The 27,115-nt window shown below is 45.6% G+C and overlaps 1 protein-coding gene across 4 annotated transcripts in view; it reads left to right on the top strand.

Annotated features, from left to right (window-relative positions):
- Nucleotides 1-27,115, top strand: part of LOC108762591 (protein groucho-1) — a 73,361-nt gene that overhangs the window by 45,802 nt on the left and 444 nt on the right. For 2 of the 4 annotated variants that reach the window (XM_018509652.1, XM_018509648.1), the window contains 8 exons: nt 1,423-1,560; nt 5,061-5,340; nt 9,289-9,314; nt 23,655-23,774; nt 23,854-24,136; nt 25,497-25,755; nt 25,878-26,153; nt 26,465-27,068. In XM_018509652.1, the coding sequence (XP_018365154.1) occupies nt 1,423-1,560; nt 5,061-5,340; nt 9,289-9,314; nt 23,655-23,774; nt 23,854-24,136; nt 25,497-25,755; nt 25,878-26,153; nt 26,465-27,068 (1,986 nt within the window). Of the gene's footprint in view, nt 1-1,422; nt 1,561-5,060; nt 5,341-9,288; nt 9,315-23,654; nt 23,775-23,853; nt 24,137-25,496; nt 25,756-25,874; nt 26,154-26,464; nt 27,069-27,115 lie in introns of all 4 variants that reach the window. The other 2 variants (XM_018509650.1, XM_018509649.1) reach the window with 2 other exon arrangements.

Here is a 27,115-nt window from a genome sequence, read left to right as displayed (position 1 = left end):
GAGGCATGTAGAAACCAGCGGTTTACTTCCTGTTTCACGACGAATCGTCGGCTTCCGCTTCCGCGTCTTTCGAGCGTGCGAATTCTACGCGTCGGCAGGGAAACGAGCGGCGGAGCTGCCGCTTTGTTGAGGTAATTAAGTGATTTCATTTTCTCGACGAAAGCATCGAAAATGGTCCGCGCTCCGCTCCGTTCCGTGCGCTGCCTGTTGATTCCGCGATAATTAAATGGAGTTTCGCGCCGTGTGATATTGCGCTGTGTGAATAATTATGCCGAGTTATCCGGCCTGGCGCGTAGGTTTGTACATGATTATCTAATAATGGGTTAGTGTTCTTCTATATTTAGAAAAGAATTAGTAGATGAAGAAAATAATGTCAGGATTGAGTCAAGGAAGTTATATCACGTGTCGAGGATAAATTACATATCAAAAGTTGGATTTAGGGAAGGTGACACATCCGTCAACGAGAAAAATATCTCAAATATAAAAAAGCAACGTACCCTCGATGTTAAGTACGTTGGGGTAAGTCAGACTAGAATGAAATAACACGGTGCGTGTAAATGCCTGCGCCACTGTGGCAATCTTGCCTGGATTTAATTTAATTCCCGGCAGTCTCTTCCAGCTGGAGGGCGTCGTAAACACCCTCGGTCGGTTATGCCGCACCTGCATCTTCACTCGTTTCCTTCGTGAGGGCGCGTTAAGCTAGCCCTTACCTTTCTTAACGATCCGGAACAAGCCGCCTGAGGGCCCTGGGTGTCAGATTGAACACCCTCCCGCCGTAATACGTGTCTTATCGAGGGGAGAGTATTGAGTGCTCAACGAAACGTTCCTTTTTATCGCGTTTCTAGTTTTTTTTTCCCTTCTAATTTCTCTTAATAGCTTTCTAATTGAACAAGGGAAAACGATAAACGATACGATATAAACGAAGAAAATTCGTAAACTCAAACAATTTCTGTACACTAATTTGTAATGATCACTGCGATTCTCATTCTTTATTTCTGCGTTCTGTGTGCGTTTTTTATTTTTGTATTCAACAACTTTTGTAATTTCCCTTCGTTTTAATAATTCAAAGAGTGACAAATTTTACAAACAAACAAAACAAAGGAAATGAAAGTTAATCATGTTGCTTTTCAATTAAGCTTGCTCGTAAAATTTTTTTGACTTAGCGATAAATGGATAATTATTTAATTGATGCCAAATTGATAACGTCGAAGTCGCTGAGTTGTTAGAATAATTAGTACGTCTAACTGCTCGTGTTTATTTCGTTTTTCACGCTTATTTAAGTAGTAATTAATTGTAAAAAAAACCTTCACAGTCTTTAGGAATAATCTCATTCTTTGCTTCTACACTCGCGAACATACAAGTATGATAATTTAATAATTTTGCCAAGATATTTTTTAACAGGTATTATTAAACTTTTTCCAGACGGAAATAGCGAAAAGGCTGAACGCGATCGTCGTGCAGATCCTGCCTTTTCTCTCTCAGGAGCATCAGCAGCAAGTCGCTTCAGCACTCGACAGAGCCAAACAAGTGACCATGACCGAGCTGAACACTATCATCGGGGTGAGTGCACGCCAATAGCATAGCTTGTTACAAAGATGGATCTTCCGTCGCCGCCGCCACCGCGAGTACCGTCGTTGAATCACGCTCGTGACACGATCGAATACATAGCAAATCGATTCACGTGCGTCTCAGCGTGAAAAGCATCCGCGGTGGGTGGAGAACCCCTGCGGGCACGCTACGCTGGAAGCCGATGCACGTCCGAGGAATCCAAAAGCGGACGGGACGGATACGATCCTGGCGAATCCCGAATCCTCCTCAATATTGCTCGAGCACTCAATTTCCTCCCTATTAAGCCACCGGCTTCTCCAACCCTCGTTTCGTTCTCTTCCTTCGCTGCTCTGTTCCGACCCCGTCGTCGCCTCCCCCCTCCCCTTCCTCCCCTCACACCCTTATTCCTCGCCGCATTCGCTCTCACCACCTATATAGCCGCCTCTTTCTCGCTTTCTCTCTCTCTCTCTCTCTCTCTCCCGCTCACTGAATCTTATCCGGAGTCTACCCACCCGGTTACCCAAGCCGTCGGGGGTAGGTTATAGTGTTACGGTTCACGAACGCCGACTAATCAGCATTCCAGCTACCCCTCCGTCTCCGAGCCTTCCTTCCCGCACAGCCCACGGAGAAACTTCCACAGATCTGCGACGTTGTCGGGGTACGTGCGGCAAATCCTTAGCAGGATTCCGGAATGCCGCTCGTCTTAGTTTACTCTCTTCTCTTAAATCCCACCAGCTATGCCGGGTGGATCGAATTGAACAAGCCACGACGGATTCGCTGGTCGATTTCGCCGTGGATAGATAAGACCAGGAAACATAATCGTTTCGCGGATTATATCACATCGCGATATAGATATCGCGGTAGATTAGCTTTTCTCGGAAGGTACCTCCCTTCCTCCCCCCCCCTCTCTCTCTCTCTCTCTCTCTTGTATAATGGCTATTAGAAACCATTGCTGTAAACTTCCTTATGTACAGACGGGATATCGCAGTTGTGAAGCTTCGATGTTGCGAATGATATTGGCTTACGTGTCTTTACGATAGGCACACTCATACCTGCATCGATCGCAATTCTTGTGGCGACTGCTTACTTGGACCAAAGATGCTTACCGAGTGTGTCAACGATACGCAACATAAGAAGGTTAAGACGATCCCCTTTAGATCTCTTGGCCGTATAACTTTGTGTCTGGTCGAGTCAGCAAGTGGCGACGGTGACGAAAACTGCTGAGGATGAACACTTGGTAACGGATGCAGGTGCCGCGAGATGGTTCGCACGATGATTAAGACGCAGTAACTTTGTATCTGGAGATAAAAAAAAAACAGACACTTCAAATCGGAAAAGTATAATTCTCGTAATAGTATAAAAAAGTAATATCATGTTTATTTATATCAAGTTTGGAAAAGAAAAATATGTCATATTTTTATATAATTTTTTACGTAAAACTTTCATCACATTCGATATATCTTTTCGTTTTATTTCCTTCTCATTAGGGAGGATCAGAAACTGAAATTCACACCTTTAAACACCCTTCATGTAATTCGTTCGCTCCACGACGTCAAAGCGTTCCTCCCGTTATTGCGGTATTACGGGGAATCTCAGCACGTGGATGAGAGTGGTTTCCTGGCACTGGTAAGAGGGTAACACTCTTGAGTAGATGTCGGATCCGTGAGGATAGCAGGCTCCCCGGTCAGGATTATTATCGCTATCAAGAGTGGAAACTCGAAACGTTTCCTAGGGGCTTCGAGACTTCCTCGAATCACCAACGACATTTCGCAGAAATACGGCTTCGTGGACCGTAAAGCCGTTTTCCGTCTTTCATCTTTCTTCTTTCTCTCTTCTCTTTCGCTCTTTCTATTTCTACCTCACTTTCTCTTTCTCTTCTCCAATCTCCATTCCTCCACACAGACGCAGCGTGGCGCGGCATCGGCACGCTTATACACATTCCTCTGTTTGTATGTTTTGTGGGTGGCTCTGTTCAGACAGTCGACGCTCGACGCGAGGTTATTATATCGTTAAGCCATTTAATTATCTCGGCAAACTACTCCCTGGAATATATATTCGCCCCGGCCTGCCTTAACGAGTGTACATGGTTACAGACGGGTGTGGGTGTACCATACCCTCCTCTAGCACTTGCCGTCTGCGCACTATCCTTCCTCCTCTCTCTCTCTCTCGTGATTACCTACTCCCCACCTGTCTCGCCTCCGCACCATGATCTGCGAACCGTTAAAACGGCGTTGAACAGATCCACAATTTGTCTGGCGGCTTGGTCCAACTAACGAGGAAACTACGGGCGAAATACGCTTAAGATTTCCGTGAAACTTTTCGCCGACGTTCATTCGTTCGCTCACTCACTCCTCCGCTCGATGGTAGAACGCGCAAGTCTTTCCACTTGTTTCGCAGCCTTTGATTTACCCGGGCGAGGTCGAACGCGGAGGTTACTCAAACTTGCCGGAGTTTACTCGGCAATTTGTATGCTTTGCTAATGGAAAGTTGCCTCCGTTGACTGTAACGAAGTGTATTTTCGCGTAACGGCGGTAGCGGCTGGCGGTGGCTGGCAGTGACGAGGAGAAGAGAGATTCGTTGAGAGAGAGAGACGGAAAGAGAGTGAGCCGGGGAGAACGCGCGATCGTGACTGGAATTAAGCGGAGCGATTTTTCCAGCGAATTATCGTTGCGTTGCTTTTTGTTCGCCCGCTGTTTCCCTGTCTCCTCTCACAGAAACGAAATTGTTTGATCAATTATGATGGATGAGTGGGAGAGAGAGAGAGAGAGAGAGAGAGAGAGAGAGAGGAGAGAGAGAGAGGAGAGAGGTGCACCGTGCCGTGCTTTTAAATCCACGCGCGCTCGCTCGCGAGCGCGATTTTATTTGCTTATGCATTTGTCCGCGCTGGAAACGTGAGTTCACGTTCAGCAAACAGACTCTCCTAACGAAGCTGCGGCAGCGTACACACCACACCATCGTGCTAAACCGATAGCCCGTAAAAATCATTTCCGAACTTCTATTGGACTTGGCTCTCTCTCTCTCTCTCTCTCTCTCTCTCTCTCGGTCGTAGCGACCACGATAATATCGACGCGCTATTAAAGTTTTCCCCATCCCACCCGTCCCGTTCAATTCCAATCTGCCGCGCTCTTAGCGATGATCGCCTCGATTCCCGTACATCGCGTTTTTTCACGTCTTTCGCAGAATAATACCCGCTCGCTTTTATCTGGTAATTACAGCGGAAATACTTGAGAGGCACCGTTACGCGCTCTCGAGCCCGTTAATTGCCTCACTACTTATTTAATCTAATCTACGGAACTTATCGAGATCCTAGCGATATGTATATATATATGTATAATTTGCGCCGATCCGCACGTATGTACGTACTCGTAAACACGTAATCTTTCCCGTGTTGATGCTTTATGAGGCGCTTATCAACGAACAACCGATAGTGACCGGCGGTATTATCCAGATCATGATGGATAAATCGTACATTGCGTAAACGATGTTATTGGCACGTTAAATTTTTGTTTCAGCAACAGAGGCCTGATTTACCGAGACTCCTGCAACAGATGCACGCCCAGCAACTGCCACCGGGTGCGGCGATGGGACCGCATCCGGGTATACCCGGACTTCCTGGGTTGGGCCCGGGCGCGGGTATACCGGTCCCCACCTCGGCATCCGCGGCGCTTCTCGGTTTAGGCCTTCCCCCAGGAGCGGCTGGCACCCCCGGAGGTACGGCCGCACATCCGCTGTCGATGCTGACCAAACCGGAACTTCATCGCGGTCAACCCGACGATCTCAAACCTAACGGAGGTAAGTTACATGAACTTTCTTTTTTACTCTCTAAATTCTTTCGAGTGGAGTCGCAGTCTAAACAGTGAAAATTGAGCCAGTCTTGAAAAAGAGTGGCTCAGTTTTTAATCTTTAAGAGTCTGTCACTCTCCAGAGTAAGATTCACTCTAAGAGTCTTAGAAAGTAAATTTTTCGGCCATTTAATATATGGAGCCTTAAAATTGTTTCAAGCATTAAATTCAAGAGTTTGTTTAAATTGATGTGTGTATTTAAATAGTTTCGAAAGAAAAGAATTTATAATTAGAAATCGAAATATTGAAAATTTCTTATAGCTGGTAAATATTTTGCTTTAAAATTATTAAATGTCATCTTTGGATGAATTTTTTCTTTCATCAATCGCTCGACACGTTTAAATTTACGTCTTTCTCGACGAACGTGTAAGGTCAGTCGCGTCGATAGAAAAGATTCAATTCGTGGAAGTCTGTCGATGCCAATGTCTCGTCTGTCTGCCAATGTCGCGCAGTCAGCGACTCCGCTCGTGGATATTTTGCGCGCCAAACGATCCGTTTAACCGTCTAGTTCGCAGAAGGTTGCGCATCCAACTTCATGTTTCACGTAACTCGGCTACCTGCTGTTCAATCGCCTATCTTTGCTTCTGCGAGAATAGGCCGGTAACCGATCCTCATGAGATGATATGTTGTTGATTTGCCGTGCTCGCCGTGACTCGTAATCTCATTGATGATTCAGCGCTATACGCAGCGACGATGAACGTAAACACGATTAATCCGTCGAGAGCCCGTCGGTGTAATAGATGAAAACTGCTCGTGAGAGCGTTTCAAGAAGCGAAAGAGATCACTTGGAGAGTGTACGGTGAGACACCGCTCCAAAGTCGCTGAAATTAAGCGGAACCTTTTCGTGCTATTTTAAGTGCAGTCTGGAACGAACGAGTCGATGATGCAAACGACCGTGCTTAAACCCGAGAGAAGCTCCTGAAACTCTCGATCTTGACCTCGAGAATCCTCTCGGGTTTTAGTCCCCCCCCCCCCTCTCTCTTTCTCTCTCGCATCTTCTTCATCTCTCCTACATCTATCTTTCTCGTTGGCACGTCACGCGACTGCAGATCTTGGTTCGCGCTCTTGGGAGCCTCACGTACCGCTGACGAAGACGCGTTGGTACTCCTTCAAACTCCTCTCTTCCATCTTTCGTTTCTCTCTTCTCTTGTCCTTATTCTCGCGCGTTTCCTAGCTTTCCTTCGATCTCTCGCTCGACGTGTCTCGTTCTAGCCACAACCATCTCTCGAGAGAGCACTCAGAATTTCCTCTCGACACGAGGGTACTTCCACAACCCTTCCCCTCCCCCTTTCCACGTCTGACGCCCTTACTCGCTGTCTCTATTCCCTGATGGCCTCCACTCTGACCCTGTCTATCCTTTCCCTCGACTTGCACTCAACTATGTTACTCAGGACGGGTATATAGCCTCCGGCTGGTTTGCTTTGCGCGTTGTTTTGCGTTTTCCGATCAATGGGCCCATAATGGGATATCCGTCGATCTTGAAGCAATCACTTCCACGGAAATGCCTCCGGCTGTCTTAGAAATTTTATTAACACCGTGAATTGCTAAATTGTCCCTATTTGATGACGTGAATAAGATAAACGTCCCAGTGACCAGACATGTTTGAATACTTACACAAAATTTATCGTTATTAATTTAAAACGCTTTTTTATTACTATATTATAATTTTATTGTATTTAAAGATTACAGTTAAATTATAATAATATATTATACAGTAATATATATTCAAAAAAGCATTTGAGATTAATATTAATAATATAAACAAATATAAAGTTTTGTGTAAATGTCTGGACATGTAGGTATATGTCCGGTCGCTGGGACGTTTACCTTATCCGGTGGCACATTACATATTATTTCGTATGTATTTTTTTTCTAACTATGCCCCATATAACACGAACTCTTTGTCCTCTTTCCTTCTTTCTTTCGCCGAAGCGTGATCACACGTTCGCTTTGCTCGCAGCAAAGAAGGCGTGAAAAAGCGCAGTCAAAAAGAACAGATCTACTGCAGTCTACATTGTCAACGATCGCAGACACTCTTTTGAAAAGAGATTCCGCTGCGAACCGAGAGACGTATAACGGCCCAGTATTTCTGTCGTGACAACTGAAACTTCTTTCCTTCTTTCCGGAACATTGCCCGGAGCGAATTGTTTCTACCAGCGCGCGGTAGTCTCATTCTCGTTTTGTTCTTCCCTTTGGCGGTTTTTCGCGTTTCCCCCTAAAACGACTGTATCCTCGGACATATCCGCCGCAATATCTGCTACCGGCTGTCTGTGTGACGCCACGATTCCTTTTTATTCACTCCGCAACGAGCTTGCAGTCTTTATGCTCGATTAGAAACCAATGTCGGCCGTGTTGGCGTTGATAATAGCGGTATTGATCCTCGCTCGATTTACTCTCAAGTTTATATCTCCGCGTCGCTCCTCGAGTAGAAGTGGTATGATTTTAATACGAAGCGGATTTTCGTCGAATAACTCGAATACTCGATAACGTGCCACGTTTTATCTGATAATTTTCCGAGTAATGAGCGAGCTTGTCCTCGGTACTTTTAGTGAACTTATTCTAAGATGGAAGAGGAGATGCGAGCACGCGTCCTTAAAACGTCTCTCGGAAACACTCGACGACCTCTTCGCGCTTTAGTAGAAAATTATGCGCGCTCTTCCGCGTCCGTTTACGAGCGTGGGAGTAGTCGAGTGAGGGAGGAGAAAAGAGTTTTCTGGCCGGATAGGAGGAAGGATAAAAGGGGGATGACGGGCATTAGCGAGCTCTATACTGGCGCGTGGAGAAAGAAGATACCTTTTGCTCCTTCTATCTTCTGAAACTGCTCTGCTTTGCACGCGTCTGCTCGATAACGATGTGAACGTGTATCCAGGATTTTAACCCCCTGAAACGACCTGACTCTCGGCCTTCTCTTCACATTTCACGTCGACTACCAGTAGACTAGGTGGTAGCTCGGAAAAATACGAGAAAGGTCTTTCGACCCAATAAGGCTTTCCCCGACCATCATTCCCGTTATTATTTGACGGACTATAGAGACCGTAATAATAAAATCACTCCTTCGTCTCAATGTAGATGGTCGATGATACTCGAGAACATTCAAATGGAAGCTCCAAATGGGAAGTTAGAAATTAAGGCTTCATTGAGCGACGAAAATACGCGTTTTATCGTTGCAACTTTATTATTATTGGGGAAAATGTCTCGCTATCGTTTGTATATCGAAGCTCTGTCTCTCGCGGCGTCAATAAAAATATTTTATTTCCGTGGTGGTTAATGTCGCAAGAGAGAAAAGAGGCAATTTATGGTGGTCCCGGTGCATCGAGAACATAAACGGTTCGTGTAATTCTTACTTCGTAGTAGGACGGGTAACGGTAGGAAAAAGATATCGTTAAGATATTTCCTACGAGACCAAAGTGTACCAACTGGCGCGGGGTACAGGGAAGAGGAGGAGGAGGAGGAGGCTGGGGAAATCGAGCGAGGGCAAACTATGAACTCGGCTTCTCGAGGACAAAGCTTTTCCGTCTGGATTTTCTCCTCTCCCTGTTCCAGCCGCGGCTTTTCTTTTTCTCGATCTCTCTCACACTCCCCCGCGCTTGCCGTCTCGGAAATCCTTGAGAAGTCTAGCTAGTCTCGCGCATCTCCTCCTTCTTTCTCCTTTATCTGCTTCTTTCCGCGGAAAAGATTCCGTCGACATACCGCCGACTTCTATTCCCTTCGACGCTGTAATAATAATAAAAAAAACATTCATAGCGTTCGTACTGTCGGTGGGTAGATCTGTCGAGAGTGATTTCTGAAACATAGATTTATCTCGACGAGAACAGTCGCTGTCATCTTACAATAACATCTTAATAATATCACGATTTTCACGCGTAATTCACACGAAATTTTTTACTCTTTGTTACAGGTCTCAATCCGGCTGAGGAGAGGCATGTGAGTATCACATCGGATACTATCTAGTAATTTCTCATTATTCGTTGTGAATGAAGAAGATTGGCACATCGCTGGGTACTGTCGGGCGTGTAAAATTTCACCTCATAAAAGGGATTAGATCGCCGCTTACGTGCGATGTATTATTGGACGAGCGGAGGTGGAGGACTACGAGAGCGAAAGAGGAAATTAGCGCGATACCGCGTGGGAGAAAAAGAAAAAGAGGAAGAGGGAAACAGAGTGACGCGGAGCGGATGGGAGGTGGAGATGGTGACGAAGGAGGAGGAAGCGTGGAATGGACGTAAAAGCCTGAACACCGGAACACAGGGCCGTAAAAAGCTCGTCGTCAAAAGCACTCCCTTCCGCTTTCATCGACCACTCGGTATTCGTTCTCTTTCACTCTCTTTCCCTCTCCCTCACTCACTCTCGGCCTCTCTATTTCTCTTCGTTTCTCTTCTTCTTCGATAACATAAAGCGTCCGCTGGTTGCGGCGCGCGCGTTTATTAAAAGCGCTCCGGAGAGGAAAAAAGCCTCGAGAGCGCTCGAGGGCACCGCCGTTCGCGCTCTCCGCCTCTCAGGTCTCTCGAGTGTCCTGCGAGATCGGTCCTACCGATCGATCGATCGTTCGGTAAAAGGCTCGCGCGAGAAAGGAGAATCGATCAGCCGCGGTCGGCAACTCCCACCCGTCTCTTCCATTTTTCTTTTTTTTTCTTTTTTTTTCCATTCCAGGATGAATATCGATGTGCGCAGTTAGCTCGGGCGTCGATTAAACGGTCCCGCGCGTCGTAACAGCGTTCCCGCATTAACCGATGCGATGCGGCGAAACGAATAGGCGATTAAGGTTTCACACTCGTTGAAAAATTCGCGAACTACTTGGCGAATCGAGAAAAATACAGTTTGATATTTGATTTCGCGAATATTTTCGCGCCTGGCCGAGCGATGATTTTTTGGTTATTAATCCTCTTTCGGTCGCGGTGAAATTTACTGCGAGAGAGAGTGAGACAGGGAAAGAGCGAAACGGACCGCTGAGTTGTAACTCGTTCGATTCGATGGCGATGGTGCCCGCGGCACGCTGCCAGCCCGATAATTAGTGCCCGTTTAATATGCACAATTATTACGGATTGATAATCGGGGCTGCGCGTCCATTACATCGGTATGGAGATAGATGGTAATAGGTTGCTATCGATATTAGCTCTCCTCTTTCACCCTCTACGTATTCCTCCCTCTCATCCGCATCGCTTCCTCCCCTCTGGCTCTTCTCTGTGAATTCTCTTCCGTTTATCTCCCCCGTTCACCGCTCCAACCAAGTACCTTCCACAGTTTCAAACTGCGACTCTGAGGCCTGTGAAATTGAAATATGAATGCTAATGGGGTTACTCACCCCGTATAATATTACTGATTGCTGTAAAGGTGAGTCTTGTTATTCACCTTCCCCATATACATACCTTTTTCTTCACCTTCTGTATTTTCCTTTCATTTCATGAACACCTTAGCAGATCGAGCCACGCTACGCGATGCTTCTCTTGTTTAATGTATTAATAATAATGGCAATGAATTTTGAAAAGCTATAACTACGTGTATTTTTATTTCGAAATTTCATATCTTCCTTATTTTATCAAGACGTTTCGCTGCATGTATACCGTATTGATCGAGGGTCCGATCTTGGCGCGAAGGCGTCTATCGTCTTCTTTTTAACGGAAGGGAGTTCCGAGCCATCGAACAAATTGACGCCGTACTTACCGAGTTCCGAGGAGCGAAGAATTACGTTCCCATCGATCCGCTTTCTCGCGTCACTTTGAATTTATACGTCCTCTCCACAGCGCAGCACGGGGCAGGCTGTACGATAAAACTTCTATTCCGCTCGGCGGCGGTGGGTCGTTACCCAACTACATTTTCATGTTCCTTCTTGCACCTCCATCCACCCTTCTTCCGTGCAATCCGATCTCGTGATTGGATCGACGAGAGGAAGAACGGTGCTTGCGGAAAAGAGGTAAACTATCGCGGAGAGCTAGATGGAAAGGAGAAAAAAAGTCTCGAGAAAGAGTGAATATATATATATATATATACACGTATGTACAGAGGAGAGAGGTGGGAAGGAAAGAAAGTTGGCGTCTCAAATCGAAAACCGACGACAGCCGGAGAGAATACGAGTCGTTATTATTCGCGCACCAGTAAAGTCCTCTCCTTTCATTCCTGAGAGCTTTACCTTTCGCATCCCTCTTCTCCTCTCTCTCTCTCTCTCTCTCGCGTTGCCTCTTTACTTTCAGGATCTTTCACGACCCGGGAAATATTTCCTCTGTACGTTGCGGAACACCTCGGAGCTTTTCGAGGATGCGGGAAAGAAGCCAGCGGTGCCTATAGCTGAGATATGTTGTCGTCGCTCGTTGCGCGAACTCAAAAAAGAGAAAATACGGAAAGAGATCTAGCTACTCTCTTCGTGCGAGTTACTCGACAACTCCCTTCTCAACCAAAAAGCGTCGACTCGTAACAAATCCATAAAACACCATGAAGCACGACTGCCCCCTGTGGCGTAAAAAGGCAGAAGTGTATGGGGGATGCACAAGGGTGGGCAACGGACGACCCCCCGCGGAATATTTATTTATTGCTATTGCTTCGCACAGACGGGTGAAAAAGGCGGGAATTCCCAGCTATTACCTGGCCCCCTCGTGGACATGCAAGCGAGAGTTAAATTGAATTGCGCGATGCTTACGCCTCGTTTCGGATAGCTCGCGGTAAATTGTCGCGAAAACTGATGGTCTCGATGGTGACGAGGAGAATACTCGTACGGGAGACCGTTAATGTTGATTCATCCCGCTGTAATGTGAACGCATTTTCACGAAAATTACCTGCGACTGTAAAGCCAGATATATATTATTATGTCCCCGTAGTTCTTTTTCGCGCGCATACGCTCTTTCTCTCCGCTTTCGTTTATATTTACAGTTAAATGAATATCTCTATTTTCAACGCGAAATATTTAATAAATAATCGCCGGAATAGCAACGAGAATATGTCATGATAATTCAACGATATTATTCCTTTCATTGGATGTTATCACTTTGCAGCTAATGTTGATCTTGTACAGTAATCTCTTTATAGAGCGAACCATTAACGCGGATATGCAATAATACATACGACATTATTCGTCACTTATTTCAGAACAATGACGCTGATATGATTTACCGAACGTTAATTGTAATCAAATATTCTATTGCGGAAAAAATCACCCCGTATCTCGTAGCCCGGAGGCTGGCATTGCAACCGCATCAGCGATCCTGATATCACGAAAACAGAAACGATTTTAAACGTTTAATCGAAATCGATTCCGTTATTTACTGTGTGTATAAGCCCTCGCGCCATCGCGATGTTGTGGTGGCAGGTACATGTTGGGCTGTTCCGAGAGTTGAAAATCGGCTCCGAATCGAGACGCCGCGATATCGATTGTTCGTCCTCCTCCCCCCTCAGCCCCTCGTACGCCTCCTCGCTTTTTCCTTGGTTCAGCCATTTTCCGGCAGTTCGTTCTCCATTGGTCGCGGAGCTCGCGGTCGCGTTACTCTTTTTCCAACTTTTACGCCATCCTCTCACCTCTCCCTCGCCGCTCAGCCTCTTCCATCCTATCATCCCCTACCCGCCTTTTTAATCCCATCACAGAGTCGAGCGCGCACCAACGAGGCTGTCGCCGGAGGTCGGTAAATTAAATCTCGAATAAAGTGCAAATAAACGAGCAAGGGGGAGAGAGAGAGAATGAGGACGGGAGAGAGGGGCGTTACCCGGGTGGTGGTCGAAAGTGCGGTACAAAAAAGCGACAGGGTGAGAGCGAAAAAAAAGCTAGTCGAGAGAAAAGAGGAAGGGAAGCGAGAGAGAGAGAGAGAGGGGGAGAACACAGAGAAAGGGTGAGCACGGGTGTGAGGCTAAGAGAGAAAGAGATACGGAAAGGGAACAAGAGAGGGAGGGAGATAAAAGAGCGAACTGACGCGCGAGAGTGTAATTTATTTTAATTAGAGTGGCTGCATTATGTAAGCGGGTGAAGCGCCGATGAAAGGGTTTGAAAGGGTCGAGAGATCCTGACACCGACCCCCCGACCAACATCCCCTTCCACTAACACCCTGTCTCTGCTGTCTACCCCCGGGAACAGACTAATTCGCTCTCATCCAGGGCTGTGAGGATCGCAGGAGAGAGTTTCGAAAAGTCGCCGTTGAGATTCGCGACCGATGCGCGATGCCTGCGACACGGCAATTTCGCATCCGGAATGTTTGCGCTTGAAATGCAGTGCACACTCTAGAGACGATATATTTTACGTACACATCTAGTCAGGAAGCTTAAAACAAATTTGCCGTTTAGAATCGTGAAAAATTAGAAGCTTGCGTCAGTTGTAATATTTATTTAAAGTTTTATTATTAAGTTTTTCTATTAGATACAAAAAAAAATCCGGAATTTAATTAGCTATCTGGTTCTTGGATGGGATTTGAACGAGGATGCTGCTCCGACGATCTCGGAGTGTATTCAACCGCATAGGGTGCGCGAGGCGCGAGTTACGCTCTTGAGTTTCTCACCCTCTTTCCTTGGCGGGCAAAGTAGAGAACCAGCCAACCCTCCTGCTTTACCGACGCCTCTGATCTCGTTAGGAACGCATTAATTAATTTACAAGATGGCGGCGGTGGCGACGACGACGGTATAAGAGAGCAAGAGCCTCGTTGTACCGCGGAGGGGTGGAAGAGTGGCGACTAGGGGTTGGGGCGAGGGTTACTGCACGGCACGTTTTAATTACTAATTGAAACGTTCTCCTACCACCTTCCACCGTGCCGATCCCGTAATTCCGTTTCCACGTCGCTGTCACTTTCACCCCTACCCTTAACTCGTAACGACTCTCCAACCCTCTCTGAACTTGCAATTCTCTCTGTCTTAATATCCGCTCTTCTCTCTCGGGGATACTTAATATTTTTAAATACTTTACATACTTTACTTCCATCCCCGATATTATACTTCTTCTTGGTCTTTCTCCCCCTTCGGGGAGGATGCTTCTGACACAGGAATTTATGAGACGGTGAATCTGCGGCTTTCGCGAATTAATTAATTAAAAATACAGTGGCGCTTTAACAACGCCTCGCTGCGTTCACTTTTCGGCATCATTTTATCATCTTTCTCCTTGTCGTTTTTTAACGATATTCTCTTCTTGCACGCGAAGTAGTGGATTAATAGATCGGAAAAGATTTAATCCGTTATGGAGTATAACTTTAACAGAGCTGATGAAAGATTTCTTTATTTTGTATAATGTCTTTTTTTTATTTCTTATAAAACTGTATAATTTATATACATTCTGCTTGTTTCGTTTTATTCACGGAACTATGACGAAACGCCAAGCGCTAAAGTATCGCGTAATAAACACGGGGAGACGTTTAATTACTCTAAGTATCAATTATCTTAACGAGAGGTGCATGCGATGATATGGTGATCGTGCTTATCATGCTTACGAAACGACGGTAGCAAAAACGCAACACGGCACTTCGTAACGCGTCCTAGTTTTACAGTCGATTGGCAACAAACGTAATCGTTAGAAAAAATAAAAAATGTATATATATATATATATATACAATATAAAGGTTGCGTCTCGCGCGCGCAACGATCGCAATCAGAGCACGACGGATCGGCGGTTTTATAGTCATTGCGCGCCCGCAGTGATCGATGACGATTCTGCGAAACGGAATAAAACGTTTCTCCAATATTTATTACGCCCAGCACGATACGTAGGTGTGCGGTTGGGAGCAATTTTAGCAACAGTGCCTCAACGGCGAATTGCTCCGTCGTGGTTCTTTACGATCGATTCTCTCGCTGCTCGCGGCTTTCGTTCCGCCTCGCACACGCCGATTTTACGCGCGCCGTTTGTGTCCGCGTTACGGGCCCAACATAAGCTCGCGCAAATTTTCCCAGTCACAATCTTCCGGTAAGAAATTAACGCGAGTTTTTCACGTCGCACTTTCCTTTTATCCGCTTTGCGGACGATTTTTTATTCTCGAAATTAGGTATCTTCAATAATTCTCACTGACGAGTCTATGGAGGCCATAGCCTGTCCTTGGAATTTCGTTTTTTTTTTTTAGAAATATTTATATAAACTCTTATATATTTTTCAATATTTCTGAAATGCTTAATCATTATTTTAGTTCTAAAAATATTTTTTAATTTAAGGTATTAATTCTTTTAGATATAAAAAATATTCATTATAGATTTCATTATATTATTCTTTTTAGTGTCAATTAATAATTTTAAATAAAACGTTTTATGAATTATACATTTTAATAATACTTTTTCAATGTAATATCAATAATAATTTAAATATTCTACCTATTCATATTTTATCTTGAAAAAAATTTCACTTGCGGCGCACCACTAACAAATGACTCTCCCTTGACAAATTTCTGGATCTGCTAATGGATCGTTAAGTGTTTTCACCCTTTCCCCTTTAAAGATGTAAAATTTATTGTATAAATAAATTTTTCGCGTGTGCAAAATTTTTTTTTATTTTTTATCAATTTCTTATTTGGTACATCGTTAAAGATGGCGCCAAATGCAGCTGAAACGTTCGAGATTTTAAAAGCAAGTTAAATATGATTTACATTTAAATTGAATCGCTTTAGAAATTTCTTTTTTTTTTTGGAAATATTTATTTAATGTGTTTTCATACCGTTACTCCCAATATACATTCAAGATGATCGTCCTCGACACGAGAAGGCGTGCTTTTACGACTCGTGGCGCATTTAACGACCGACTAAGCTTTTTAATAATTTGCCGACTGGTAATTAGAGTCCGTAATTTAATGAGACGGCCGTAAAATGCCGCACATAGTGTAGACAACCGACGTAAAGATCGACCGTCCCATAATTACGTCGCCGTGTATATTTCACAATATAATCGGCCGACCGTGCTGCGTATCGTGCAACGCGTTTTCTACCGCGCCGTGAAAAGCTTTTTTCACGACGGCGGGAACGAAAGGGGGGTGAGAGAAAAAGAAAAAAAAAAGGGCAGAGAGGAAGGGAGGAAAGGGAAGGAAAAAGCAGAAGCGGAAGAGAAGAGCGGCCGCGAAAGCGTGGATTTGTTATTAAAACGTCCCACTGGAAATAACGGGCGCTGTGCAACGCGCGACGGATGCAGTTTGCAAACGAGGACGCGAGATACGTAGCGAAGGATCATTATTTTATTCCAACATAACGTCCGTTACATAACGTGTCCGATACGCGAACTCGCAGGAAAAATCTGTGAAATTCGCGAGAGCCGTCCGTATATACGCTCTCCAACCGGCTCTCTCTCGCGCCGTACGTTTCTTGTTAGAAATTCAGGCAAATAAATAGAACGAGAGAAAATACCACGCAGCGTATAATTCGGGCTCTGTATATTTCGAAGGGAAAATCTAATATCGCTCCGCGCGCGCGTCTACCATTCCGATCAGAGTATTCCCGCATTCTGGTCGAAACTTTCCGATCTAACGGCGTACACGTGGCTGGCTTTTTGGCGAGCGTTCAAGGGGACGGTGCGCCGCAGGAGAACGTTTAACCCGCTAACGTAGGAAGCCAATGAGGTTGCGCGTTCTCGTCTTTCCGGTGCGCGCGGTGGAAGATACTGCCGCTATAAATCAGACGGTCGATCGACGACGGGCGGCCAACCGGTCCCGGTCTCGTCTCTCCTCTCCTTTCTACTCTTCCGTCTCGCCTCCTGCCGGCCGGCTGCAGCGTGGCTCGACGACGGCCATTAACTCTCTTTTTTGCGATGTGTAATGACCTTAAAGCGCCCATGGTTTACGAAGCCATTCGTTAAGGGGTCCCTCCGCGCCGCGCGTCGGTAATCGCGCGAGAATGCACCTCCGCGGGCATTGTTGCGTACCATCTTTTTTTTTCTCCTCCCCTTCCTTCTCTCTTCCTTCTCTCGTCTCGTCCTGTCTCATCTCGTCTCATCTCATCTCGTCTCGTCTCGTCTCGTCTCCTCTCGTCTCCTCTTACCACCGGCTTACCTCGGCGGGCATCTGCTCGTCGTCGCGCCTCCCTTTTCCTCCTCGGCTTTTTCTCGTCTTTCTTATTCCGACGTGCGGAAGGTGAGAGCGCAAGAGGAAGACGACGATGGGAGTGGGTAGAAGGGCGAGATAATAGGAGAGAAGCTCTGGTACACTGTCGAGCGTGCACGAGCGAAATAAAGCGACGATCGGGATGCACCACGGGCTTTTCAATTACCCGTAGCTCCACCTCTCGCCGCACACTTCTTGCTTCGCCTCTTCTGCTCGTCCTACTCTCAGTCTGTTTTGCTTCCTTCTACTTCCCTCTGACGGAGCGATAAAAATGTTTCCTCGTTCTCTCCTCCCCCGTGGATAACGCGCAGGCACTTTATGGCAAGCTATTCTGTTTGCCCCTTATTTCTCCGATCTGCTCTCGCCCGCCCAATAGCCTCTCTATTTCTCTCTCTCTCTCTCTCTCTCTGTCTTTTACCCTCCGCATCACCCTTCGTGTCGCCTTTCCTCGCTCTTCAGCCTTGGCAATACTCTCTGAGGAAGCTACTACCTCGTAAAAGACCACTCACGTTTCAGCTATCGCTGCGAAACTCGGTGACTTAGTCGTCGACAACGCCTCCGTGTGAACGGACGTATGGGCATTTTCCCCTTAGAAAAATCGCACCTGCAATAAGATTGACATCAGATTGGGATAACTGGTTGGTCGAGTAGGTATTTACGTGATGGCGCGACGTGGTGTTGGCGTTCCTCGTTAGACCCACGTTCGTAATTAAAAACGTAATTATAAGCACGAGCTGTACAACGTGCGACGCGTTTGGTTCTTAACTAAATTTAACCTTTAGTACTTATACGATTAGGTCATTCGCGTCCTGCACTGCACATTTCTTTTCTTCAAAAAACTAGGACTATCAAGTAATTAGTCATAATAAATATAAACTTTTTTTTTTAATACGTAACTATAAATACTTTCTCAAGATGTTTAAGTACACGTAAGAATCACTTAGTAATTTTTATATATTTGTTAAAGCGATGAAAATTAACCTGGGACATGAAAGACGTATTGTGTACAGTAAAAGGACCGGAAAATCATCGTGTGTACTAAGGGTTGTTCCACGAGGGAGGTTGGTCGTCAAGCACGTACGCCGAGCACGTGTGACGTTTTTCAAAACTGCTGGTTTTCCGAAGTTACGTTTTGTTTAAAAAAAAAACGAGAAATTTGTCTGCCTTTGCAGTTTTTGTCGCGTAAGTTGGGTTAGGACGAAAAACCATCCTCGCCGCGAGTTCGTCGGCGTGATAACGATAACTGTTGCACTATCGATCACACGGTGGGTGCGCCTATGTACATGCGGAAGAAAGAACGGCGGCGACGAGATGGTGGTGTGTACGCGGGGGTGATGGGACGCGGTCCACACGCGTTGCTGCATAAAATTGCAGAGCCCAGCAGCAGCAGCAGCAGCAGCCAGCAACGCGGCGCCACCGAGCCGAGATAGCTGCAAACAGACGCGAGTTAATTTAAAAATGCAAATTCCACCACTAGGTCTCTCTGCCGCTCTGAGGGCGGACACGGCCGGGGAAAAAAGAGAGCGAGACCGGAGAGGAGAAGAAGAACGAGAGAGTGGAGAGGGGAAAAAGCGCAGCGCGAGAGAACACGGCGAGTAACGCGCTGAGAGAAAGGGAATTTTGCTATTTACGGTTGCGTCATAAATCATAGCGTAGTGAATGTCTGTCTGATTCGCGGCGCTGCGTGTGAGCTTTATTTATACGTCGTCCAATTTGAGCAAGTCCGCGATTGCGAGATAGTACGCTCCTCCCGAAAAATTCGACGAGGACAATCCGCGGTAGAAGTGTGGTAAACCAATGCGCGGTGCGTTTGTATGAATAAATAAAAGGAAATACGCTAGTGTATACACACATCCCGCGCTATGGGCGCTTCTATGATTAAAATTTGCGCAAGTATAATTTAAATAAAATCCCGTATATATCTGGAAAGATTTGCCCGTGTATATGTGGGAGCGCAATATCGACGAATTTGTTTTCGTCGAGGGATGCAGGTATCGATTTCGATAAAGTCACGTAAAAAAAAAAAAGATCGGCCGGACGAAAACACGTGGCCGTATCTGTGTTGCCGCGTCGGTGATAAAAATTCACGCGCGCGAAACACTAATTGCCGGTATGACGAATGCACCGGTTGACCCAGTGACACGTACGCGCCGGATTTCGCGAACCGATTACCGCTGCCATGCCGTCCCGCGCGATCATAAAAAATTCCATGCATTCGCGAGTAAGCTGCGACGCGCCGTATACCCAACGAGCCAACGGATGTCCGCCCCGAAATTACGCCCGCGATCCTACCATGAATCTCTCTCGGTAGCACGCGGGAGCGATTTCGGCTAATTAAATTAATCGTCCGGGGCGAACAGAGAAACGAAAATCACGATCGAGCATCGAATATTCAGGAGCCATTAGTCTCAAACGAGTTTGAAATCGCGGAACAAGTGTCAAGATAGTTTAAATGCCGCGGATGTTTATCTATTGGGTAATCGAGTTTGAAGACTTGATCGTACTGGAGAATCACACTCGTTCGAGATCTATCTGTGGTGTCATCACAATGGATGTTTCGAGTGGAAAGGTAAATACCATGAAACCGATAAGTCTAGTTGGAAACATGCTTGTACGGTCGTTCGTACGACGTCAGTCTCAAAGTTGAAATACAGAGAGCATTGTCTTTACATTTCTACCGTGCTTCGACGGTTGGAGTTTTGCCGACACGAGACGCATTAGTCGAACGTTTCTGCGTCGCGGCGCAAAACCCCGCAATGTCCGTCAACCACGAGCATCCTCCGCAGTCGACGGTATCGAGTCGTACCGATCCACGCGGAATCCCAATTTCCCGAACGTCTCTCGTTCCGGCGCGTTCCTTCGAGACCGGCGCGGTGGCGATGACGACGACACTGAGAGCCACTGGGTGCAATCTTGTACCAGCTGGGGTTTGCGGGGTCTTGGGAGACGCGACTTCGGCTCGTAACCTTCTCTCTCAGGGTCCTAGCCACGACGACGACGACGACGACGACGACGACGACGGTGGAGTGAGGAATAGGGAAACAGGCACCACAGGCAGGCAGGCGGATGGGGTAACGGGGGTGGATGGTTGGCCGACGTAGGGTGAGAGCGCACGAGTGGCAGTAAGGGGTGAGAGACGACGTAGAAAAGGGAAGAGGAGAGAAGGAGCTGGAGAGGACGGGTGGGTGGTCGGTCGGTGGCTTGGGATATATCCGTAAGGTTAGGGTGGTTGAGTCGAGACGAGGCGCCGTGGCGAAGGAGTTTTTTTCCCCCCCCCCCCCCTCTCTCTCTCTCTCTCTCTCTCTCTCTCTCTCGTCCTCTCACCCTTGAAAGAGCCACCCCTGACTGTACTTCGGTGCCTGCTGCTGCTTGCCAAGTTGCTTGCCTGCCTGCCTGCCTGCCTGCCTGCCTGCCTGCTTGCTTGCGGACCAAGTCGTCCCTAACACTACAAAGTCTATATATCTACGGTATACCCGCAGCTCCTCCTACATTCCGCCGCCTCCTCCTTCTATCTCTTCGTCTTCCCCTGAGGTACCAACCCCCATATTGATCGTGGCACGAATCCTCTTTGTGGGAGAGGGTGGTATGGATAGCCGACGGGATAGGTGTAAGTAAACTTACGTGAATGGAAGGCGGGCCGCGTGTATATCGTTTCTTCGCGGAGGTATCTATATACACACGCGTATGTATACATGTATTATGTATACGTATGCTCTGTACATATACCAACGTAACGCGAACAGGCAACGAGGAGGAAGTAAGAGAGAACAGAAATGGAAAGCTTTCGCGAAACGACATTGCGAGCTATCGGCGTCTCGTGACAGGGTGGGGGAGAAAGGATGCGCTTACCCCCGAAAGACGAGACTTCCGGGTACATACTTACTAGCGGTATCGACTGCGGACACGAGATGGTGTGTGTTTCCGCATGATTTTCCAGGGAACTAAATCCAGTCGCGATTTTCTCGAGAGAAATCGTTTTACCGTAGTTCTTATACTGATACTCCATCTTTCAGGAATATATTTTTTCTATCTTAATAATATTATATTTGTACATCAATAATTATTAAATATATTTTGTAGTTATTTTGTAATTGCAAATTCCACTGTTTCTCAACATACCCTGTTTCACTTCTCGTGATTTTATTGTAATTCGTCCTTATTTATAACGCGATGTCTATTACATCTCTATAAGTTCTCTATTATACCTACAAGTTCTCTTGTTATATCCCTTTTTTATGATTTTTGTAATTTTTAACTCGCTGTTTGTAAATATCACATAACATTATTATTATATATTTCGTAATACCATAAATCATTTTTTGTTTAAATAAAAAGTTATTGTGTATTCGTGATAATTTTAGACATGTGAAGTGATGCAATGATCAAAACCTTCGTCGAGAATGTGCTCCGCAAATGTTGCTTTTACCAGTGATAACGTTTGTCTAAATCATAAAATTTTTAAGCCATTATGGCTTATATTCTCGCGAACGCATGTCAAGCGTTGTTTTCTCGCCAGATTTTCCTTTTTCAACGACACGACAGTCATCTCATCCGCTTCAGTGGACTCTGGTCGGATAAGCAGTGACCGACCGTTTCCGGATAACGAGAGGACGTCTTTTCGGAGGAAAAAGATCCTTCTTTCTCTCTACCGGGATTCTTTCGCGAAGAAAACTTGAAAGAGCGGCACGTAATACGGCTCCCGGGGGATCCTTTTCTTACTGGGAATCTTTCATGACGTGAGCAGAGCGCGTGTTTGCGAGACTTCCCGTCTGCTCACCCTCTCCCAGCTCTTTTGTCTTCGCTTTTCTTCCCGTCGCTATATCGTCGTTGTGAACGAGAGAACACGCTCCCGCTCGATTTTTCCGCGTCGCAGGATTTCATACCTGTTCTCGCCCCGACTCTCCTCCTCTCTTCAGCGATTTCTTGACAGTGTCTGACAAGACACTAAGCGCGACACCGCTTATCCTCCGCGCGGCATGTAATTTCGCACGTTATAATCGCCCAGAGATACTCGCGTATTCATATATATTTCAAGGTTCCATTTTTCTTTTTATTTCTTTTCACCCGGAGTGTTTCGGTCGACAGGCGGGAGATGATACCAAGGCGTCGAAGTAATGGACCGAGAGAGCGAGAGAACCGGCATCGTCGGTAGTGGTGGATGAGGGACGAAGGGTAATTGAGAGAAGAGGAGATTTACTTCGACACTAGCAGCGGTGGCTGCGAGGGGATGCGACAGGGGTGGTTTACGGGTTTGCAAAGATGGGGAGCGCAGTTATCGGGGACAGGGAAAGGGCTTATATATATGTATATATATACATATATATATATATATATCAAGGCATGTGGACGGTGTTCCGATGCTCTGTCGGACGTATCGACGACGAAACTACCGCTCGTAAAGCTTCCGGTCGATGATACCCTCGTCTCGGTGTTTCTGAGCGAGACTTCAGTGAGCTTGCATTTTGCGAGAAAAAAAAACACCTTGTCACGTTTTATGAAGATTGTCAGCGTTGATGATCTTCCTCTTGATTTTACCCACTCGTGTCAAAACATGAAGAAGACAAGGTCGGGATAGCGATAAGCAATCTTTGTGTTGTTTATCGATGACTATATACAATTCTTATCTCACGTTTACGTTTCTTATATTAAAATTTAAAAAGTAAAGTCTTCTCGTCTTTTCGCTGATTAGGTTCTGGGGAAAAAGAGTTTGTCTCAATTCATATAAGCGATTATTGAAGAGGTGCGATGAAATAAAAAGGGATTGATAAAACGTCTAAGATATTCGAGTACTTTTGCATTCGGAATTGCGTGCCGATATTTTTCTCGGCACTCGTGCATAATACGATAGAAAAAAAAGCAGGATTCTACGATCCGCCCTATTATTCTTCGTTCGCCTCGAAGCGAAATGGAGGTCGTACGGGTGAAGAGGGATAAGTAATTCCGTCGATACCTCTTCCACCCGTCCGACGGGCAGGTCGTTTTATTTAATCGCGAAGGAGGAAGGAAGGAATTTAGTCGTTCAACCCTCCATCCGTCGACCATCCCTACGGTCGCAAGAAGTCCTTCGTCCCCGATACTTTTCCGTGAAAATCTATCGGGAGGAGGTAAAATCCGGCACGGTCCGTAAAAATCTCGAACGAATAAATCCTGTAAATCTCCGTAATCGGATTAACCGCGCTAGAGAGCGGATCGTATCTTTCGCGTTGATAAGGGATTCTATAAAAATCGTAACATCTCCTCGTTCAAACGGCTTCGTTAAACATTTTGTCGTTGAATGTCGATTATCTTTGTTACAGAGGAACTCGATATCTCCAGCGGAACGGGAGAAGTACAGACCGCGTAGCACACCCGATCCGCAGCACGAACATCTGCTGGGTAAGAAATTGAAGAAGGAACAGGACAAAGACATAGGCCATGTAAGTATCCAAGATTAGTGCTCCATGCTCCTCGATTCACGATCCGTCTTAATAAAGCCGTGCGTGTTCTCCCCGACAGCAAAGCGATGGTGAAAAGAGCGACCAAGACCTGGTGGTCGACGACGCGAGCGAGGGTCCGACCAGCCCGGCGGCGAATGGCACGGCGTCACCGCGAGAAAACGGTCTCGACAAGTTGGGCCCGTCGTCGGTGACTATGAGCGGCCAGGTCAAGAAAGAAGTACCACCGCCATCACCTAGAAGTGGTACTAGCAGTAATGCGAGCACGCCTTCGGCCAAAAAGATGGAAGAACGTGAGAAACCAACGACACCGATCTCGAAACCGGTCACACCGACGTCGGCAGGTACGCTGTTATTCAAGATATGTCGAAGTAAGAACAGATGGAAAGAAACAACGTTCAGGAAATAAGCGAGTTTAACTGGAATCTTTCTTGTATTAAGAATCTGGTCAATAGGTCTATTTGCGTTGCTTGCACTTTTTACACTTGGAATCTTTGCTTTCTCTCTTTTCAACGCCTGAATATATATTTATCTCGTTTTAAGCGCAAAAAGTTTTGGGAAAGCAAATCTATTAAACTTAAACTAGTATTCATAATTGATTCTTATCCTTACAGAAATATATTACTGACCAATTTAATATTTGCGAATTTAATACTGAAAGATAGTATAATTAATTAGTTATTTTAAGTATTAAAAGCACTGTTGTTCAGTACTTTTAATACTTCAAATAAGTAATTAATTACTGTCTTTCAGTATTAAATTGGCCAATATCGGATTTCTGTAAGAGAATATGTAAGATTATATTAAGATCATATATAAAATTTTAAGTACAGTTTTAAGATGTCATAAAACAATCATAGAGTCGTATTAGCATCTTAATACATTATTGAAGATAATCTTAGAATAAAAATGGACTATGAATACCAGCTCTATATTGCTGGAGCTCGACAAAACATGACGTATATCTGCGTGTGTATCTAAATTTGATACACATTATTGATCCATCATATTTTATCGAGATCAATAGGTTTATAGAAGATGACAACATTGGCTAGTTTCTTACTATAGCAAGGTATTTACTACCTAGAATTTTTCGAAATTTTTTGTCTATCTTTGAAAATCATGGATTTTCGTGGAATTTTATCGGTACTCAGAAATTTTTGGAATTTTATTTTTAAATTTAAACTCTGTCTCTTTCTGAAAACATTATTTCTTTTAATCTTTTTTTCTTGATATTACAAACTGTTGACAATCAGTTACCATTAAATATAGCATACACAGATATTTACGTACATTCGTGTATATTTACGTACAATCTTGTGTGCTCGCGAGTTTTTATTAAAAAAAAGTCAAGGTGACAATGGAAGATAATACTCAGCCGAATACAATAGCTGACTGGTACTATGTTGTAGTAACTCTTCTCTATATTGTCCTATATGTTTCGCGGCTTTAATTGTAGACAATAATAGATGTAATCTCGTGTTCTCGGAATCCCTATCTTTTACTAATTTTCAATATGTAATTTGTTTGTGTTGCTCCCAGTTCAATTCATTTCAAAGTTGTATTAAACATTTTTTTTTTAATTTTTTAATTTTGCAGCGAACAAAAATATCAGGAAAATTCAGGAATTCTTAGGGACTTTTTTACAAGATTTCAGTACACCTCAAGAATTAAGGACTCTATGTTTAACTGGTGATATCGTAGGTAGCAGTTCTGGCTCCGGTGGCCTAAAACCATCGAGTTCCAGTAAACCGTTAGTTTCGGCTTCGGTGGTCGGCCCTTATCCGCCGCACTATCCGCCGCCACATCATCCACCCGCAGGACCTCACGTGGACATGCTGGGCTATCCTCCAGCGGCACTCAACGGTGGTTACCCTACGAGACCTCCCCTTCAACAGCTTTATGATCCTCATGGCAGCATGAGAGCACCACTCGGACCGATCATTCCTCCCGGTGGTAAACCGTGAGTGTTCTTTCCTTTTCTAATTCGCTGCTTATCTAGGCGTCAGTTTATCAGTATATCGTTACGTTTTTACCGTTATATTAGCTGTATACTTTTATGAGATGACGTTTTTTTCGTAGCAGTGCCTACAGTTTCCACGTATCTAGCGAAGGTCAGATGCAGCCGGTACCGTTCCCGCAAGATGCGCTCATTGGCCAGGGTATTCCGCGACATGCGCGTCAAATAAATACGCTAACTCACGGTGAGGTAGTCTGTGCCGTGACGATCTCGAATCCGACAAAGTACGTCTACACCGGCGGCAAAGGTTGCGTTAAAGTGTGGGACATCAGCCAGGGTGGTAGTGCTAGTGCGAAACCCGTCTCCCAGCTTGATTGCCTGCAACGGGACAACTATATCAGGTCAGTGATAGTAACACGTGTCTTCATTCGCAATTCGTGACACATTAACTCTCGAACGCTACATGCGGTCGGTGTAATTAATTTCTGACTCTGAATTCTGGATGACATTTAGTCGTGTCCGCCGGCTGTATATCACGCCGAAGCGCGGCATCGATTTATCACATGCATTTTCCGTATGCATTTACCACCCTTCCCAATTCCCTCCTCGCGTACCGTAGAACATGAGCGACCATAGTAATTATTTAAAAGCATGCATAAGTGGCGGTATTTAACAGGATTAATGTAAAGCGATGCTCGATTGTTGTTATTAGATCGGTGAAGTTGTTACCTGACGGCAGAACTCTCATTGTGGGAGGCGAGGCGAGTAACCTCAGCATCTGGGACTTGGCTAGTCCGACACCGAGAATCAAAGCAGAACTGACCTCCTCGGCGCCGGCGTGTTATGCTCTAGCCATCTCGCCGGACTCGAAGGTCTGCTTCAGCTGTTGTAGCGATGGCAACATTGCCGTCTGGGATTTGCAGAATCAAACGTTGGTTAGACAATTCCAAGGTCACACGGATGGCGCCTCTTGCATCGACATCTCCGCCGACGGCTCGAAACTGTGGACAGGTGGTCTCGATAACACTGTGCGCTCCTGGGACCTTAGGGAGGGTAGACAACTGCAGCAGCACGATTTCACGTCACAGATATTCTCTTTGGGATACTGCCCGACCGGGGAATGGTTAGCTGTTGGTATGGAGAATTCGAATGTCGAAGTACTTCATGCCACGAAACCCGACAAATACCAGTTGCATCTGCACGAATCTTGTGTGCTATCGTTACGCTTCGCTTCGTGCGGCAAGTGGTTCGTTTCCACCGGCAAGGACAATTTACTTAATGCCTGGCGCACGCCATATGGTGCCTCGATTTTCCAGGTTAGTCGTTATTGCATATACAAATTGTTGATGGTTTTTTCACATCT

This window comes from Trachymyrmex cornetzi, unplaced genomic scaffold (genome assembly GCF_001594075.2).
Source record: "Trachymyrmex cornetzi isolate Tcor2-1 unplaced genomic scaffold, Tcor1.1 scaffold309, whole genome shotgun sequence".
NCBI classification, from domain to species: domain Eukaryota; kingdom Metazoa; phylum Arthropoda; class Insecta; order Hymenoptera; family Formicidae; genus Trachymyrmex; species Trachymyrmex cornetzi.
The sequence above is the reverse complement of the archived record's forward strand: the minus strand, read 5'-3'. Positions and strand labels throughout refer to the sequence as shown.